Source organism: Apteryx mantelli, chromosome 2, assembly GCF_036417845.1.
Source record: "Apteryx mantelli isolate bAptMan1 chromosome 2, bAptMan1.hap1, whole genome shotgun sequence".
NCBI lineage: Eukaryota > Metazoa > Chordata > Aves > Apterygiformes > Apterygidae > Apteryx > Apteryx mantelli.
The window spans coordinates 168,596,912-168,615,051 of record NC_089979.1 but is presented as its reverse complement, the minus strand read 5'-3'; the positions used below and the strand labels follow the sequence as shown (position 1 = coordinate 168,615,051).

Here is an 18,140-nt window from a genome sequence, read left to right as displayed (position 1 = left end):
TTTACTAACTTAGAATTAAATAAAAAGTGGGTCATGCTGCTGTTTTTTTCCTAGGTCCCAAATAGACTCAGCTGTTCAGAACATAATCAAAACAGTCTGGTTCAAATGGTGCCTTAATTTTAGGCCAGCAGATAGGTTGGGAAACTGCTGAAAATCTTTATGAAGCCTTCAAATGTTACCTTTCTTATTTTTAAAATGTCCATTTTAAGAGATGTATGAAAAATCATTACTTTTTTTTTATTTTTTTGGTCTTGATATGCCTCAAGAACTTCCAGTTCTTTATGAGACAAGAGCTAGAAAAAATTGTAAATGATAGCAAAAGCCAGCTGCAGTAGACGTAAATATATTACCAAGCTGCCCCTGGATTTCCTAGGGATTTTGTGATGCTGATTTTTCTGTGCTGATGATAATGATTTTAGTTTTCATTGTTATCAGTATGGGGTTTGCATCTAGTCTGCAAAAGCCTGGAAGCTGACTGTTGAGTGTTTTGGGGCAACTCTTTTTCTGATAAAAGCTTCTCAGCTTAAAGGATTTCAGCTCTCCAGGATTTTCCATAGCAATGTTTCTTAAACCATCACCATGTTATTACAGGGGGAAAAAAAAAGGGGCAGAAAAACCCCTCCTTGTTTTCTAGCTTTGATGTTTCAAACAGAAATGTCAGGATCTCATGGTAGAAAAAACAGTATTTGCAATATGGATAGCCACAAAACAAAAAACCTGTGCAAATCTAAATTCTTCATTATTCAGGCAGCACCCTGAATGCTCATTCTTGGTCAGAAACACGAAAGGTGATGCTGGAAGTAACCACAGAAAGCATGGATGGGATGGTACAGGTGTTTTTCTTCACTCAAGTTTATTCTGATTAACTAAAAAAGTTAATTTAATCATTTCAGCTTTTGCCTTATTTAACCCCATGCTGTTCATACTGTTTTCTTTGTAGTCACTGAGCAAGAGACTAAAGTGCCCAAGAAAACCATCATCATGTAAGTGCTGACTTTTTTTTTTTTTTTGGTAACTTCTGTGTTTTGCCTTGCTGCCTATGCATGATCCAATAACAAGCTTGTGTTTATTGGCCATGCAAGTGTGTTCATTCCCATCCCACCAGATCTCATGTTATTTTGTGTTACGCAAAGTCACAAGCTGAAAAATCTTACCGTCCCTTTCCAAAAATAGCAACACTGGTGTTAGACACAGCCTGGGCCAGTTTTTTTATGATATTATGTGAGAATAAATTACAGTGAAACCTGCAGGAGTCGCATAAGAGCTCGAGAAAGGCAGGACCTGTCCCAGTCTTGAAAGGAAGCTGCTTCTGAGCTCTGCCCGCTCAAAAGATGCACAAATACAACGAATATCTCATAGCTTACGATTATTTCCTCCTGCTTCCTGTTTTAAATTCTTAAGAAAAGCCTTTTATGATGAAGCAGGAGGAAGTTTAATAATGTTGCGCATTTCTCCTCTCTGTGGGTCTATATTTCTAATATGAAGTATCATCCTGGTAGCGACTTGGGATTTTTGGATACTTTCAGCCTGGTTTATGTTGGGTGCCTGTAATATATAAAGATAAATCAGAGCAAAATGAGTACTTTCTCAGTCATATGTAGACCAGAAGCTAATCGGCCATTGAAATCTTACAGTATCTTTTTAAGTATCATAAATAAATACGTAGTAGAATTGTTTTATGTGCTGGAAGGGGGACATTGTCTTTCCATGTTAGGCCTCCAAGCAGAGCTATACAGACCACATCCTAATGGTGAAAGGTGCTTATGCAATGATATTTTGGGGAGACACATTCCCACAAGAGTCATAACTTTGCTACAACCACTTCTCGACTTTGACATGATTCTGATAGTTGACTGTTTTTTAAATTTTTTTAACCTTTGTTAAGTGATGAGGAGGATGCGTGAAATGACAGCTGAGATATGTTTAAGCAACGGCTCTACCTTTCATCTCTTACTATTTTTTATGATGATTATTAGTTATTATCTGTGCCCTTTGCCCATTTTGAGCTAACAGTCTATAAGAACACGTCCCTCCTCCTAGCAGCCCCGAGGGAGGTTGGTACATTTATGAGTAGGATCACAAAACAACAGAAATTCGCCTCCTTTTGCTCTGGGGTCATGAACTCAGTAGAGTGGACCTCAGCTTGAAGTGGGACAGTGATGGGATACAGTTTGGGAACGAGTGTGAAAGGGCACATTTCAGCTCTCCTTCAAATGAAGCAAGCTGAGCAACAGAAGCAGCTTTGAAACTTTACCAGCAGAGTATAAATTCATGAATAATTTAGAGACGGGGGTGACCAAAGTCTAGATATGCAAATCCTAGACCTTAGGAACACACAAAAAAAGCATTTTAACCTTGCAACGTAAAACAAAGTCTTTAGTGCAGCTATATTCTCATCTTTTTCAGCAGTGATTTACTCTCATGTAATTCAAAATGGCACCATGGTAGTTATAAAGGCTGTAAAAAAGCCTTCAAGCCTTAAAGCTCTGTAGCAGTCAGACAGCAGACAAGCCCAACGTGGGCTGGAGGAGTAGAAAAGTGCTGATAACTTGGAGGAAAGAGTGAAGCAGTAGCAGTTCTGGGAAGGGAGTGCTCTGGATTAAAGATAGTCTCACCGTAGCTGATCCAGTCCTGGACTTTACTGCATCCTCAAAGGGATGGATTGACAGTGAAAAGAAGTCTGGTCTCCATAGGAGAAGACAATACCAGGCTGGGTCTAGTCTCCAAAGATGAGAATGATAAATGAGAAAGGTTACAAGATCTCTAAGACAATTTGTCTTCCAGCCTGGTTAGACAATGGCAAGAGGACAAAGAGGTTGTCCTTTCACAAGGACTCTTTCCGCCCTGCCCTGTAGCTCTGCTCTGGAGCCAAAGCAGAGATGGCTGGAGAGCAGAGCTCTTGGCTTTCAGTGGCAGAGTGGTCAGACTAGAGCATGAGGTTGATGAGGAAACGGAGAGAAAGAGAGGAATGAAAAAGCAGCTATTTTGATTCGTAAATGTTCCTTCTTGATTCAGGCCACTGTCTTTTTATCCTTTAGTTATTCCACTTTTTTTATTCTCTGTGGCTTAGAGTTAGAAGCAGAATCTCAACACAGAAACAAAATTGGCTTTACCTGTTATTTTCACTGAACCAATTACCTCTGCTGTAGAGCATCCGCTTCCATCTACGTCCAAAGCAAATACCATCTTTCCCTTTGACTTTTTCCGTGAAAAAAACATTGAAAAATCTGTATGAAAACCTGTGTGTTAAACATGTAAATTAAGATTAGTGTAGTCTGGGTTCACAGACGTTCCTGTCCCCAAATTTTAAAGCCGTTTAATGCAGTTTCATCTCTAGCTCACTTAAAGTCCCAGCTTGTCCTGGGATGGGAGCAGAAGTTGTGTATATCTATACAGGGATGCTGAGAAATCCCAGCTGCTTTGGATACCCCCAGAAATCTAAAGAAAGACCAACAGAATTATTCTGAGAAATAGTTATCATGCATATCAGACCAATCTGGTGCTCCCGTATCAATTGCTGGTAGCAGGATCAGGCTGTGTCTGCAATAACAATATTATGGCAAGTAAGAACAGGTACATTTTGGCATGGGTGACTTCTGCAGGAAAATCTTCTAACTCTCTTTTCCTGGCTTCCACAAATGCTTAATGCCCTTTTAATATAACTGTTCTGTGTGTGAAAATGCAGTTCTCTGCTTCTCAGAAACACAGATAATACTTCCTCTCAAAATACTCATTTTAATCAATAAAATAGAAATATAGATAGATACATTTATTAAAAAAGAGGGGTAAGCTACTGACCCTTCTGAAATAAAGGGCATTTTGCCATTAAGTTGGATAAAACTGGGGTTTTAGCCAAGAAGACTCAGGAAAAGATTAAACTCCTTGAGTGTTGAAGATCTTCGGGTGAAACTGCTATATGGGTCCGAAGTAGCATAGCAAATGGTCAACACAGGCAAATGATATATAGCAGCATCCAGAAGAACATTTCCCAGCTGGACATACTCATGGTGTGTCCATGCACTCAAGGAGGCTAGTGGCACTTGGATCCATGTGGGAGGAATGGCTTTGAGGTTTTGCCTGATTCAGAAAGTAAGCTGGAGATGGGCATGTGGGTGTGCGTGTGGGTGTGCGTGTGGGTGTGTACCCCTTCCAAAATGACACGCTCTTCACAACAAGCTGAAGTGCTTACAAAACTAACACCACTGTAGTGCCTTGATCAACCATGGCATGTGCTGACACGGAGTGTGGCTCCCAGAAAAGTCTTGTCTTCCTGCCAACTCCATTTCAACCATTTCTGTCATCAGAGAGGAAACAATAACCACTGTGGTGAAGAGCCCAAGACAAAAGGGAAGGGTTTCTCCTGCACGTCCTTCTTCAGGTTATTCGCCTTCCCGCTCGCCAAGAGCGGAGCCAACTCCAGAACCAGTTTATGTTTCAAAGATCAGACAGCCAGTCCACAGACACGAGCAGGAGGCAACGCCAAAGTCTGCTGTCCCCGTGCTTTTTGTAACAGAACCAGAGGACAGGCAAGGAGCAGCAGCTAGAGATATCGTCATAGAGACCCAGGTGGAAGAGCAAAAGCCCAAATGGGTTGAAGTCGAAGAAATAATTGAATTCAAGATGAAAAAATCACCAAAACCTATGAGGAGAAGAGGGTCTTCCCCAGCAAAACAAGAAAAAGATGACTCGGGGGTGTTAACATTCACTTTTCCCAGCTCTAGGCCTAGGCGTTCCCCAGAAGATGATCCAAACACAAACAACTCCAACAATAAATTAGTGGAACAGCCAAAATCTTCTTTGCCCAAAGACAGTCTCTCTGATGTTGATATCCAGCCCCTGGCATATGCAACCGATCAGGAAGGACCTCCAGTCAGCAGTGAAGACAGGAGTTCTCCGTGTGGATCTGAACAGCTAGGAAGCAATTCATTTATCGATTATGGAACTGAAGGAAGGGGATACACTCAGGAAACAAGTGCTAACTATGTTTCAGAAGTCACTTCCCCGTTGCTTGCCTGTGGGGGTGAGCCTTTGGTCTTCAGTTTTGAGACAGCTGCTGCAGACAAGCCTGAACTTCTGTTCTCACCAATGAGTGCAGAGGTTAAAGAAGAGGCAGACGAATTAGACGCGTCTTGGCCTGCTGGAGAAGAGGTACCAGAAGTAACGCAAGATATGCTTCCGGAAGAGGATAATGTCATTATAGTTGATGAACCAGAGGAACTACAGACAGATGACATTAGCACCCGGGACCGCAAAATCCTAACCCACAATGGAAAAGTACTAACTTTGGAGGATCTTGAAGATTATGTTCCTGAAGAAGGTGAGACCTATGGGTGTGATGATCAGAGCCATACGGCAGACAAACCCTGCGAAATCTCTGTGCTCCAGACAGAGATTAATGAGCCAACGATTGGGAAGCCAGTGCTGCTGAATCTGGGGAGACGTGTTGTTTCCAAGCCAAGGCAGAGATTTTTCAGCAAGTTTGAGGAGCACGTTCCGGGAGGCGTGTTTGTGTCAGCCTCCAGAGTAACTGGCGTGCAGTCTGTAGGCCCCTCAAACATCTCTTTCCACGTCAGCGATACCTGCATGGCAGCGACGCCTGGAGCGCATGCAGCAGCAGCAGCAGCAGCGGCTCCTGGTCCCTCCTTCACAGTGAAACCGTCATTCTGCACCGAAGTCCAGCTCTCGGCAGACAACGGGCAGTCAAGCTTTAAAACTGAAGTTTCCACAAGAACCCTCAGCTATGGGACGATTGGCGAGCCTGTTACGTTGCATATCAGCACAGAAGACCTCTCCCAGAGCTGAACAGATACAAGCATAATTTTAAAAACAAAAGAAAGCAGCATTTAAAAAAAAAAAAAGAAAAGAAAAAGAAAATGTTCTAGGTGAAGGGAATTGGTGGTGAGGATTGCAAGGAAACATGTGCGAGGCAATACCTTTGAGAAAATGTATTTAAATATGACATGTAGAGCTTTTCCAGTCTTAAAGGGAACATGTGTGTCAGATCAGTTTATAATTTTAAAAGCTTTGATCAAGGTGAACATATATCATTCCATAGTGAAACAGTGATGGTAGGTTTAGGAAAAGCCTGATTCTCCTGCCTGTGACGAAAATATAAATGACAGTTTTGTCCATGAACTTAAAAATGATTTAAAGTGCTAATTTGTAAATTATGGTGTAGCAAGAAGGTGAAAGTATCTAAGCTTTTCAACATCTTTCAGCAGCCAGGGTGGGAGAAGTGTTTTCACCTAAAGCAATCTCCCGTCACTGTGTATGCCAGAAGGTCATGAAGCTTCACACTGCTTTGACTTTACTGTACACTTTTGACGCCAATTAGCTCTACCAAAAATTCCTTCATAAACCTTTCAACATGCACAGTCTGGTTAAAATTATTCTAAACTTCTACTGCAGAATGAAACATAGAGAAAATACTGCGTTTACTAGGAATGTAAAGGGCTGCTCAAACCTTTTGGTTGAAATCCTGATTTGACTGAAGTCAGTGGTCAAAGTCCCACTGACTTGAGGAAGACAAGGATTTCACTACTCTTTTCCAATTTAAGTAAAAAAAAAAAAAAAAAAGCTTTTTAAAATTACTCCTATTTTCAAGTCCACTTCCTAGTTGTCTAAAGATAGAGGTTTCATTATTCTGCATTTGAGCATTGTGGATTTATAAACCGTACCTGTTAAGATACAGATTTGCCTAATGTGCGCCAAAAGGCTAAAGGACAGCACAAAATGCTTACTGCATCTATAATCAGAAGCTAATACACATAAAGAATGACAAATGTGGTCTTTGTGACGAAACATTAGAAGGATAAACCAGAGTATTTGATCTCCTGTACATGCCAGTGGTTAAACGGTACTGTTAACGGTTTGATGGTTAATGTCTCCTAAATTTGCTAAAAGGAATCTGCCACTGAGCTACAGCAAAATACAGGAGCACAAAGACAATAAAAAAAGAAAAAGAAAGAAGAGAGAACTTTACCACAAATATCTGGTTGAAAAATACACCTGGTTGTAACGTTATAATGAGTTGGGCTGCTTGGAAGCACTGCCAGTTGCAATTGCATCGTATTACTGTAGCCATGTGTGTTTAGCTGTGTCGTAGAGGTCACCCCTCCCGCGCTGGGTTGGGTTGTCTTGGAGCTTTGCCACGGGAGTGCCAAATGCACGGGGAAGGCTAGGAATATGGTTAAGAACACGGTCCTTCAAGGGACTGAATGCCACTGAGATATGCTGAGCATGGCCCATTCCTGTTGGCTTCACCGAAAACGGGTGTTGCACAGACCTTCCAAAAGTCGCTCAGTCCTGGAAAGAAATGGGCTCATAGGTCCTAGTATTGGCTCATAGGCCCAGCCAAATATTGGTTGAAGTCAGCTGGAGTTTGTCATTGCTCTCAACAGGAGCAAGCGCTGGCCCTGTCTATCTGACGGAGGTATGAGGCGAGAAGTCCAACGTCTTTTCCCAGCTGAGCTGTGTGCAACAAATGTTTTCTTTTGGAAGGTGCAGGAAAACCAGAAATGCTCAGGCACGGTTGAATTTCTAACTAGCCTGAAGGGGTTTGAGTGAGTTTTTGCCTTGGAAATGTTGGTGTGTGATGGTCTGTCTCGGTGTTTCCCAGCTAGGTAATATCGTGAAACTTGTTCTAGAGTCCTCCAGGGGATATTGCCCCTAACGGGGATTGAATTTAAGAAAGGTGCTTGTAGAAAAGAATACTTTTTTTTTTTTCCCCTCTCTCCTGTGGCTGCACCTTGATTGTGTGGTGACTGAAATGAATGCATTAATTTTGCAGCCTTTTTCATTGCAATATCTGGACAGAATATTATGTGTAATAACATGTGCACTACCCTCATGATACAGGACACTTTTCCAGTGATTACATGTGGTGAAAGAAATCAAGCCTCTTTAGTGTTACTCTTCTGTTTTTGATAGCAACTCTTTGGTTTATACTGTTCATTTTATAATTAAGCAATACAATGGATATATATTAGTGCTTTTTCATATATTGCACTGTATATTGGAAAGTAGCAGACATACAACACGGAAATCCCTTTGAAACTGAAAATATTTCTTTCTTATTGGGACTGATTCTGATCTCAGGTATTCCATTATCAATCCCGAATAATTCCACAGGACTAAGTGGATTTGATTCAGATTTACATAGATGCTGCTGAGAAAAGAATTTGTCCTTTAATAGTCTTTAAAAATAGAATATTCATCCATAAGGCTGATCCAGATGTATAAAGGAATGTAGAGGTTTCCTCCTGATCTGATTGATGCTCATTTTTTGTTTTTTTGTTGTTTTTTGTTTTTAAAACAAGCTGGAAAATTGTAGTTCAGATGTCATAGAAGAAATAACTATATTTCAATTCATCAGTCCAAAGCAATTAACATCTGTTTACATTTTCTTTTGAAATTTAAGCAAAAGAGAATTAATTTAAAGGAATTTTTAAAATCCTGTGCAAGCCTGTTCAAAACCTGAAAGATTTATGAAAAGTCTCTTACATTTATTTTCAAAATATTTTCCTAGAGGTTAATAATTATGCTTGTAAGTGATTAAACTGTGTAGATAACTAATGAGATGTGTGGGAATTTATTTCGTGTAGATGAAAACATACAGTTGTATTAAAAATTTTAATACAAAGAATGTTTTACTATAATTCCTGCAGGTAAATTAAAGAAGTGGAAAGCTCGGTTGGCTTGAGATACAAAACAGCAGGACAAAAAAATCTGAATGCAAGATCTGTTAGCTGCTGACTTAATATCAATAAATGTTCTGTATCACCGGGTTTCTGTGTTTTTGTTTATTAACGGCACTCAGTGCTCCACCAGCTAGTCCACTTCTCCCATTGACTTCAGCAGGAGTTGGGTTGCAACCCAAGAACGTGACTCTAGGTGGGCTCTAGCTGCAGTTTTTAGGGACAGTTTCAGAAGCGTTGAAGCAAAAGAACCTATTTTTAGGGATGCTTCCAACTCAGATTTCAGACTGGATAATTCTGAGCAATGCTCATCCCCTTGCATGCTTCTTCAAGGTTGAACTGGAACTTCAAAACATGTGTCGGTGTTGTGTTCCTGGGTTTTGGCCTGAGAGAGAGAGAGTGGGCCGAAAGGTTCCCATATAACATTTTGGAACCGGGAAAATACCTGTCTGCCACAGGGGTGTCCTCACCGCAGCGTTAGTTTGACTTAACCTCAGCTCAAATTCAAACTCCTCATTTTGGTAGCTTGATTCTGTGTGCCATCACTAAACAGGGAGGAAAGGGGCTGGATGAGCAGCATGGAGGAGCTCTGAATGCCGCAGTAGCTCGCGAGCCAGAAGTGTTGGAGAACCTCTGCCTCAGCAGTCCTCTTAACTTGAGCTTAAAGCACCACTGGTTCGAGCTAGAGGTGCACGCGTGTGACGCAGGGTTGACTTTGAACGAAGCTGTGCTAGCCCCGCGGCCACCACATGTTAACAACTGTCAGGGTCATCCTGCAGGCTCGCATCTATTCCATGTAAAACATCATTGCCCAGTTCTGGTCACGTTATACCTGTTTGCCCAGGGGACGAAGGGCGAGTATATTCATTTGCAAAAAGAGCGTTTAATTGATTTGACCATGATACCATAATTAAATTAAGCCTGGTTAAACTGAAATATATTTTCTCCCCAAGAGATACTAAGAGTGCTTCCTTTATTTCCAAATAGTTCACTTATTGGCAGCTGCCCAGCTCATAGGACAGCACGAGGTGGTGGCAATCGCAGCAGGAACATCAAGGAATCGCAAGATTTATCTAGAGAAACATTTAAGCATCTTCCATCCAGATCAGTGCTGATGAACAATGACGGGCTGGTGGGACATGGAGTGAGCAAGACTTGCTTCTTCCCTCAACAAACCCGGAACTGAAATCTTGCTCATGGGAAGGATATTAAAAACAAAAATCCAATGAGATGTCTTCAAAGGGGGCTGATGCAAATGCAGGCTTCAACTTTCGCCTGCTGAGGTCTGTCACGAGAATTTATTTTCTCAAGGATGGGAAAGGAGCAGAATCAAAACAGCTACAGGACTTTCCTCTGTGTGAATGACATCAAACAAGTCAGGGCCAAACCTAAAATCAGGCGAAGGCTGAGGGAATCAAGCCCGTTTTTGAGGCAGAATTTCTTTTGTTTTTTCATTTCGAGCTTTCCTTTGCTCTGACAAATCCTGCCAAGGAAGAACATCTGATTTTTTGTCTTTATTAAAAAATCCCAACTTCAGGGAAGATGTCTGAGCTTCCCACAGGGTAAGGATGGACAAACAGGAAAAATAAAAAACAAGGAGAAGCACATGTTTTCTGAGATAGTTCTGTGTAGGTTTGGACTTGCAGTATAGTCATCATGGCTATTTGCCGCTAATTATCATTGCTCCTAACAGCTGGAAACTCACTTTATGGGCATTTCAGTGGACATCTGCAAAGTGGGAATTTCCTCATTTGTATGCAAGTGCTCTTATTTTTTCTGTCAGCATGATACCTGCTAACTCTCCTTGCGAATTGGCTCAAAAGGTTGCAGAGCTGGGCCTTTTGGCACATGCTCAACCCTGGGGCAAGGGATTTTATAGGCTGCCAAAAAACCAATCAGAATGCTTTTTTACTACCCACGGGGGTAGTATTTGTTTCTTATTCCTATGGGAAACATTTTTAAAATACTGAAGGTTTAGGCACCAAAACAGGGTGTTTTAAAATGGAGCTTTTTAGCCAGTTTTGTCGTGGCCCAAATTATGGTTTGGGTTGGCACTCTTGCTTTGCAAGCCACATCAGGGACATGAGGAAAAGTCTTAATCTGGCACAGATTTTGTCTATCTTGATAAGTAGTTGAGGATATTGCTAGATATTGTCTGTGCCTTTGTTGTACCTTGTCGAGATTAGTGGAAAGAGTCTTGGGCAGGAGATTGGACTAGATTACCTCTTGAGGTCCTTTCCAATCCGAATTATCCTATCCTATCCTATCCTATCCTATCCTATCCTATCCTATCCTCTCCTCTCCTGCCAGCGCTGACTGGGAATGAAACCATGTTATTTGTCTACGGGGTAGTTGTTCTGCAAGGACATGAGCTTGAGAAGCCATTTATATGTATGAAAAGCTTTTGTCTTCTCTCTGCCCTCAAGACTTTGAGTTGTCTTGAGGTCGGAGTTGCGTCTTCCTCTGTGTAATGCTTCTCTGTGTACAACCTCTGTACATTACTTCATCTGTACCCACCAGCTGACCTAGCCTCTACAGTGCCTTGCAGTGGCACAGTCCTGTACAAATATTTAAATTTCAGCTAGTTTCCAGTGCAGGGCCCAGCAAATCTGGTATTGCAAAGTAGGACAAATAATACATTATTCTGTAAGTGGTAGCTTCACGGTCTCTTCTGCCGTCCTCTCAGGTTTATAAGCTCATTATCAGCCCTGTCATCCTTCCCCCTCCCTTCTCCAGAAGCGCTGGTCAGTCTGGTACCTGCTCACTCCTCCTTCCCCTTCTCTGCAGGAATAACATCGTTCTTGCACATAAGGCTCCGTATCGGCACAACAGGGCACAGCTGGGTTCATCTCGCTGGTCTTAAGAGAGGTGTTTTTGTCAGAGCAGCCCACGTAGAGTTGAGCTTGGAGCTGGCCTCCTTCGTTCGTTGTTACCGCCCATGTTCTGCAGGTCGTCTGATGGGAGGCTGAGTGTGTGCGCAGTGCGGTGCAGTGATTGCAGCATGGTGAGAAACGTCTGCCAGGAGCTCGGTGTGCCGAGCTCCTTATTGCGAGTCCTAGCTAGGGTCCCTCCTGCTGGGATTTCGGCATCGACTCCCTGCTCTAGGGCTGGGGAGAAGGACGCAACTGCAAATGTCTCCTTTGGTTGTGGTGGGTGGGGTGACACTGATACGTTCCTTTTACCTTGAAGAGAGAAAAGCTGTTCTTCTTGTCTATAGGAGAGACTTCCCCACAGTCAGAGACGGAGACTTCTGTCCAGGCCTCACTTGAACGCGCCGATAAGGAGATCAAGACGGCTCTAAGGAAGCTTGTGGATTCAGCGTCACTGCTTGTGACTCTTCCGCCAGGCGCGAGAGGAGGAGCTGGTGGTCTCGGCCTTCTCGAGTCCGTGCCTTCTGCCTGCTCAGAAAGGGGAACTGGGCCTCCTCTGATAGCTCACGAAGCCAGTACCCAAACCCAAATTGCTGCAGGGCATGGTAGGTCTGGAATTAAGCGGGAAAATGTCCTATGGAGTCAAGAGAGACAAAATTGCTGAACTCACCAATAATGATTTTTTCCTAAGTTTTTTTGTTCCTTTGTATTCTGAACAGTTGCAGGTTAAGAGAGAACATTCAGACACCACGACACCTGGGGCTATAGGCTGGGGACACAAGCTTAGCTTCATATCTAAGCAGAGTTTTTAGTCTGCCACCTCTCCAAAGTGGAGGCATAGAGGATTTTTCCAGTTCTGGACTTGTTTTAATGTTTTGAGGGTATTTTTTTTCCATTGCAATTTCAGAAGTTATTTGGTTTTGGATTTGCTGAGATGGGGGAAGGAAGGTTGCTTCTTTTTTCCTTTTCTATCTCTCTTTCTCTCTCTCTTTTTATTTATTCATTTATTTATTTTTTAACTCTTTGCCATTAGCAAGCTGGAAATTTCTTTAACACCCCCTTACCGGCTGCTGTGGATTTTCTAGGATCTTGGGCATGACAACTTCACTTGCGTTTCACTGGCACTGGAGACTTAATAGATTACTCAGCAGTTGCCCTGTGATTAAAACCAATGCTGTGCGTGATTACGTCTTGCTAGGAGAATCTGGCTTTCATGCGTGCGTTGTTTTTAAAAATATGAGTGGGCTGCAGTCCTTCTTCTGCTTCTCCTTATGCTTGCTGCCATAACAACTTGTCTGAGTGGTCGCTGTGTCAAGTCAGAATAACTGTCCTTAAACCAGTGTGACCTAAAAAGGACACTGTCAAGCAGCCTTCAGCCTGCAGACTCCAGATGCTGTTTAAAAAATGGGATCTTTTTGTCTAAAACTTAACAAGAAAAGATGGATTTCATGGAATCAGACCCCAAAATCCAACATGAGAAATGAATGGGCTTTAAAGCCTCTTCTCCTTTTTAGGGGAAAATTATCCATGAAAATAACTCTCTGGTAAAGCGGGATGACTCAAAAATCATCAGAAGCAGATGCCAAATAGGACAGATTATTTACTTAGCTGTAACTAAAGAAACGATGGAGCAGTGAATAGCAAATGGAATAGTTTTTCAGTCCTTTAAACAATTGAAGGTGTTATTAACATGGGGAATTATTTTAATAAATTGGAGACTTGACAGCTGTCCCTTCTATCACGCACTTTGTTTAAAAAAGAGGCAAATATTTCAACAGTGCTGGCTATAGGAAAGCACAAGTACGTTTCCTATCCACCTGTGCTCTCTGATCCTACCAGTAATGCTGTGAATAACCATGTTTTCCGTCCTGGGAGAGCTGTCCTATGCCGTTCCTGAAAGCTGCTGCTTTTTTTCCAAAACCAGCCATCATTAAACATTCCCAGAGCGCTCCGCCAAAGACCTTTCCTGCTGGGAAGATGATGTCTCTCAATTTGACATTTGACTCCTCAGATGAAAAAGGGGCTGACGCTCTTTATCCTAGGAGGTAGCTCAAACAGTCAATATCAAAGGACAATTGGTTACTTTTGGAATGGAAGATCAAACCAATTTTTGAGGATGCATCTGGTAAAATAATAATGAAAGAATAAGACTATCTAAACTGCCATCGAGCACTGGGCATTTCATCATATCCACATGGTGGAAGTCAAACACACTTAAATTATCTAGTAAAATGGATGCATTGAATAGACATTTTCCTTTCAGTTATCATGTTTCTTGTTGCGTCCCTATTGGCTGCCTTTCCTATTTGTGCCTGTGTGTGTTTCCTCAAAAAAAAGTTAGTTTTGCCCAGTCACTGGTGTTCCATCATTCAGCGTCTCAGATGTTATTCAATCCCTTTGCTGCATGTTGTCTTCTCAAAAGGGCCAAATCCTCCTCTTAGCTTCAGCGATTGCTCTTGGCTGAAGTCAGATGGACTCGATCGGAGACTGGTTTCAGGTGTGCCTTCATCAGTGACGTGTCTAACTTGCCTTATTTCTGCTGCCAGACAAAGCACGAAGCCAAATTCCAACTGAAGAACCAAGTGCAACAAAACCCAGGCCTGGTCCTTCCCGCAAAGAGACGGCTGCTGGAGCGGAAAGGGCTCAGGAACGCACAGTTCCCATCACCAGGTAAATACAGATCCTGCACACAGATTTCTGAACACGGCAGACTTTGTCGTAAGAGAAACAAGTCCTAGTTAAGGAAGTAGGTGGTGACTCAAAGTGATTCTTGTGGGTTTAGTGGAATCCTTAGAGTCCTGTTAACTTGTGTGTCGTGCAAGAAGGATGGAAAAAGTTGGGGAGAAATTAATTCCCCAAACAAAATCTTCTTGTATTAAGTTTAAGTAAATAATGGTAAACTTGAGAGTCTAATCCTGTATCTCCGTAGTTGTGTGTGACTGTGTAATGATATTTACTCTTGGTCTTCATGAAAGAACATCACCAGCCACGGAGGCAGGAGACTGGTATAGAAGAGAAGGAGATGTGGTCTGGGATGTGCACAGTGAAGTTTATATTGAGACCACGGAAAGAACTCGTGTGTATAAGACTGAGGAGAAGACCCCAACAAGTAAGGAACAACCTTGTTTTCCTCTCCCTGATCCCATGATTGTCCCGTTGTCTTCTCCTTCGGTGATATCTCTCGGTGTCTGTTTTCTGAAGTACTTGTATTTCTCGAGCAGTAACTATTAAACAAAAAATAACGCATAAGCCAGCAAACAGGAGGGCTAAAGGTAATGCCAGTGAAAATAAACCCATATATGATGCTGTGATATCTCTTGATTTGACATTCAACCAATGTCACATCCTAAATGGCCAGTCCTGGAAATCCCATTTGAGTAACTCAGCTTTCATCAGCAGACCATGAATAAATTTATGGTATCGTGATGGCCGCAAACCCTTGTGTCTCACCAGGTGCACCCTACATGCAAGTGACAATCGAGGATGTGCAGGTGAATTCTGGGGAGCCTGCCAAATTTCAGGCAGTTATTGAAGGAAACCCTCAGCCTACTGTTTTGTGGTTTAAGGTGAGTGAAGATGTTTCCCTGACAGGGAATAAGGACCACAGAAAGGATTACAGAGCAGTATTTTTGTGGGGAATTTCTTTTATTCTTTTATCCTATGCCTCTTACACTGATTCGGGGTCATGTCTATAGACTGTGATACAGAGATTGTCAAATCAGCTTCAGCTGTCTCTGGGACCCGCAAATGCCTGTTGGGTGTTGGAGATATTTTTTCTACCTTCTCTTTCATGTTATCAGAGAATAGTTGAGGTTCCAAGGAACCTCTGGAAATCGTCTAGTCCAACCCCACGGCTCAAGAGCTAGAGCAGGTTGCCCAGGACTCTGTCCAGTTGGGTTTTGAATATCTTCAAGGATGGAGAATCCAGAACTTCTCTGGACAATCTTTTCCAATGTTCAACCACGCCCACAGTAAAGAAAGTGTTTTTTTCTTATGTTCAGACAGAATTTCCTGTGTTTCAATTTGTGCCCAGAAGTGCCTTTTCATGAGAGGACAATGTAGGAACAGCTGTACTGGTTCACCACAACCATGCACCTTGACCTGTGTTGTCTCCAGTGTCACTGTAGCCCCTTCAGCAGGGAGGGGCAACCAAGACGGTTTAGGAGACCAAGATGCGCAGAAAGTGGGATCGGTGGCTGCCGGAGACCCACCAAGATGTGTGCTGTAGTTTTGGGGTCAGGGATGGGCTCAAGAACGGTTTGTCAACATGACTTCCACGTACTGTATCTTTTCTATAGCAAGTTAGTAAAAAAAACCAGTGACTAATGACCTTGAGTATCCCATGGAAAGGAAAGAGAAATCATTTATTATTCCTCAGAATACTGATGTGCCCCTGAAGTGAGCAAGCATTTTTCAGTAATGATTGCCTGTAACTCTCCTGTCCAACAAACTGGTTTTGTACACATAAGTTCTATTCCAGTTTTTTCTATCTTCCGTCTGGAAAGTGCAAGGATGAGCTACTCAGAGAAGTAAATAAAATACAAAAAAACCCTTAAAAAACAAACAACAAACCAAGAACCTCCCCCTCACACACGCACACACACACACACACGGACAGCTAGGAAAGAATAGCACAAGGCAAGAATATATGATATACCCTCTTAATGCTCTCCCAATCTCTGACATTTTCAGCTCAGAGATATCCTGAACTAGCTGAATTTTATCTATTTACTGACCCACAATGAAGCTCCCTTCCACATGTTTATGTAGACTCCCCTTGGAGCCACGTAAGCTTCTTGCAAGTACAATCTTCTTTGGCAAAGAGTTCGATCCATCTACAATGTGTTGTGTCCTTCTGGTTGTTCTGTGCATATCTGCCACGAGCTTCACGTGGTGGCCCTTAGTTCTTCCACCAGAAGCAGTTAATCCCTGCCCACTCTCTCCAGGCTATTTGTGATTTTGTAGAGCTCTGTAATATCGTATTGTATCATAGAGCTTCCTTCCAGGCTGAAGAGTCCCAGCTTGCTCCATCAGTCCTCACGTGGAAGCAATTGCAGAAAGTGCATTGCCACATCAAGCACCCGTGGCAAACCAAGGATTTACAAGATGATGTTTTCAATCTGATTCTTCATTTCTCCCCTAATAACTTGTAACCTGTGGTATACTTCTGACTACCACCAAGCACTGAGCTGATGTTGCCACGGAGCTACTGTAGCCCAAAATTTTGTTCCAGTGTAATAAGGATCAGCTGTGAGCCCAACATTTCATACGGGAAAATAACGTAGCGTCACTTTACATTTATCTGTATTAAATTTCATCTGGAATTTTATTTCCCACTCAGGCAGTCTAATAGGATCCTTCTGCAAATTGTCATAATCTGCTGTGTAAATTGTGTCATGCACGCCCTCCTTTCAGATCATATATGACTATATTAAGCAGCAGACGAGCCAGCACAAGCTGGAGACCAGGCAGGAGTTAAGCAGATGTTCTTTGGGCTCCCCTGGGCTGACTGCCTCTTGCCTAGGAGAACTGAAGGGAAAACCAGCCCTGGTGATCTCTCCCAAGCCTTTTTCCCTATGAATGGGATGTTAAACAAAAAATGCTAATGAATAGCGTAGAAGCTGAAAAACATTTAGTCGTGGGGGACTTTGTCAGCCAGCGTTTTATTATTGAGGTTTGCTAGCCTAAATGCTTAAAGGGTTTGTGTTTTAGCCCTGCTGGTGTATCTCATTCCTTGAAGAGAAGGAACATCTATTTCTGTCTTGATTTTCAGTGCCAAAATATCATTTCTTTCCCTCAGGGCACTTCCTTGTTGACAGACAGCCACAGGCTCCATCAAGTGAAGGAAGGAACAACATATTTCTTAGTCCTGGACAATGTTGTCTCAGAAGACGGTGGTGTTTATACCTGTGTTGCCAAAAACGCTGGAGGAGAGGTTTTGTGCAAAGCAGAGCTTATTGTACATGAAGGTAACTTAATTTTTTCAGCTCCATGAGTTGCTTTCAGTGCCATTGCAAAATATATTCTGTTGCAGTCTTTTTCTGGTATGGTATCTCCCCTGTATTCCTGCTTGGCATTTGCATGCTACCAACATGGTAGGATCCCGTGAGGGTAAATGGTCTAATGAACTACATCTATGAAGAAATAAGCTGGGTTTTTTTCGAGACTAGATGATGAACTGACGCAATGGACCACAGAAGGGGGGGCCATACTTCCGATGGTGTTCCGCTCTTTAGCATGGCTCTTCTGATGTATGTCAGATGAAGATACAGCCCCAAAGTCCATGTTGGCAGGCTCTTTCATCAAACAGCTACACCTAATTGTGTGCAGAAGCTTAGAGAAGGACCCTGATAATTTTCCCTGCCTTAAGTTGTCCTGTGATAGTTTTGCGCATTATTTGCAAGGCATTGTAATCTGAATATTAATCCTTACCTTTTCTTTCATTGCCAAAGCTAAGAAAGACCAAGCAGCGAAGAAAGTGGCCACCCGGAGAAAGCTCCATTCCCTCTATGAGGTTAAGCAGGAGATCGGAAGGTAAATAATTTTCCAGCTTTATAGCGTCCTTGCAGGGAAT

General features: G+C 42.4%; 1 protein-coding gene across 1 annotated transcript in view; it reads left to right on the top strand.

Annotated features, from left to right (window-relative positions):
• The window catches only part of LOC136991349 (obscurin-like), a 157,830-nt gene that overhangs the window by 118,016 nt on the left and 21,674 nt on the right, over positions 1–18,140 (top strand). Inside the window, exons 81-86 of the mRNA XM_067292216.1 lie at positions 11,914–12,171; positions 14,113–14,236; positions 14,542–14,675; positions 15,020–15,132; positions 17,367–17,535; positions 18,019–18,100. Of these exons, the coding sequence (XP_067148317.1) occupies positions 11,914–12,171; positions 14,113–14,236; positions 14,542–14,675; positions 15,020–15,132; positions 17,367–17,535; positions 18,019–18,100 (880 nt within the window). The remainder of the gene's footprint in view (positions 1–11,913; positions 12,172–14,112; positions 14,237–14,541; positions 14,676–15,019; positions 15,133–17,366; positions 17,536–18,018; positions 18,101–18,140) is intronic.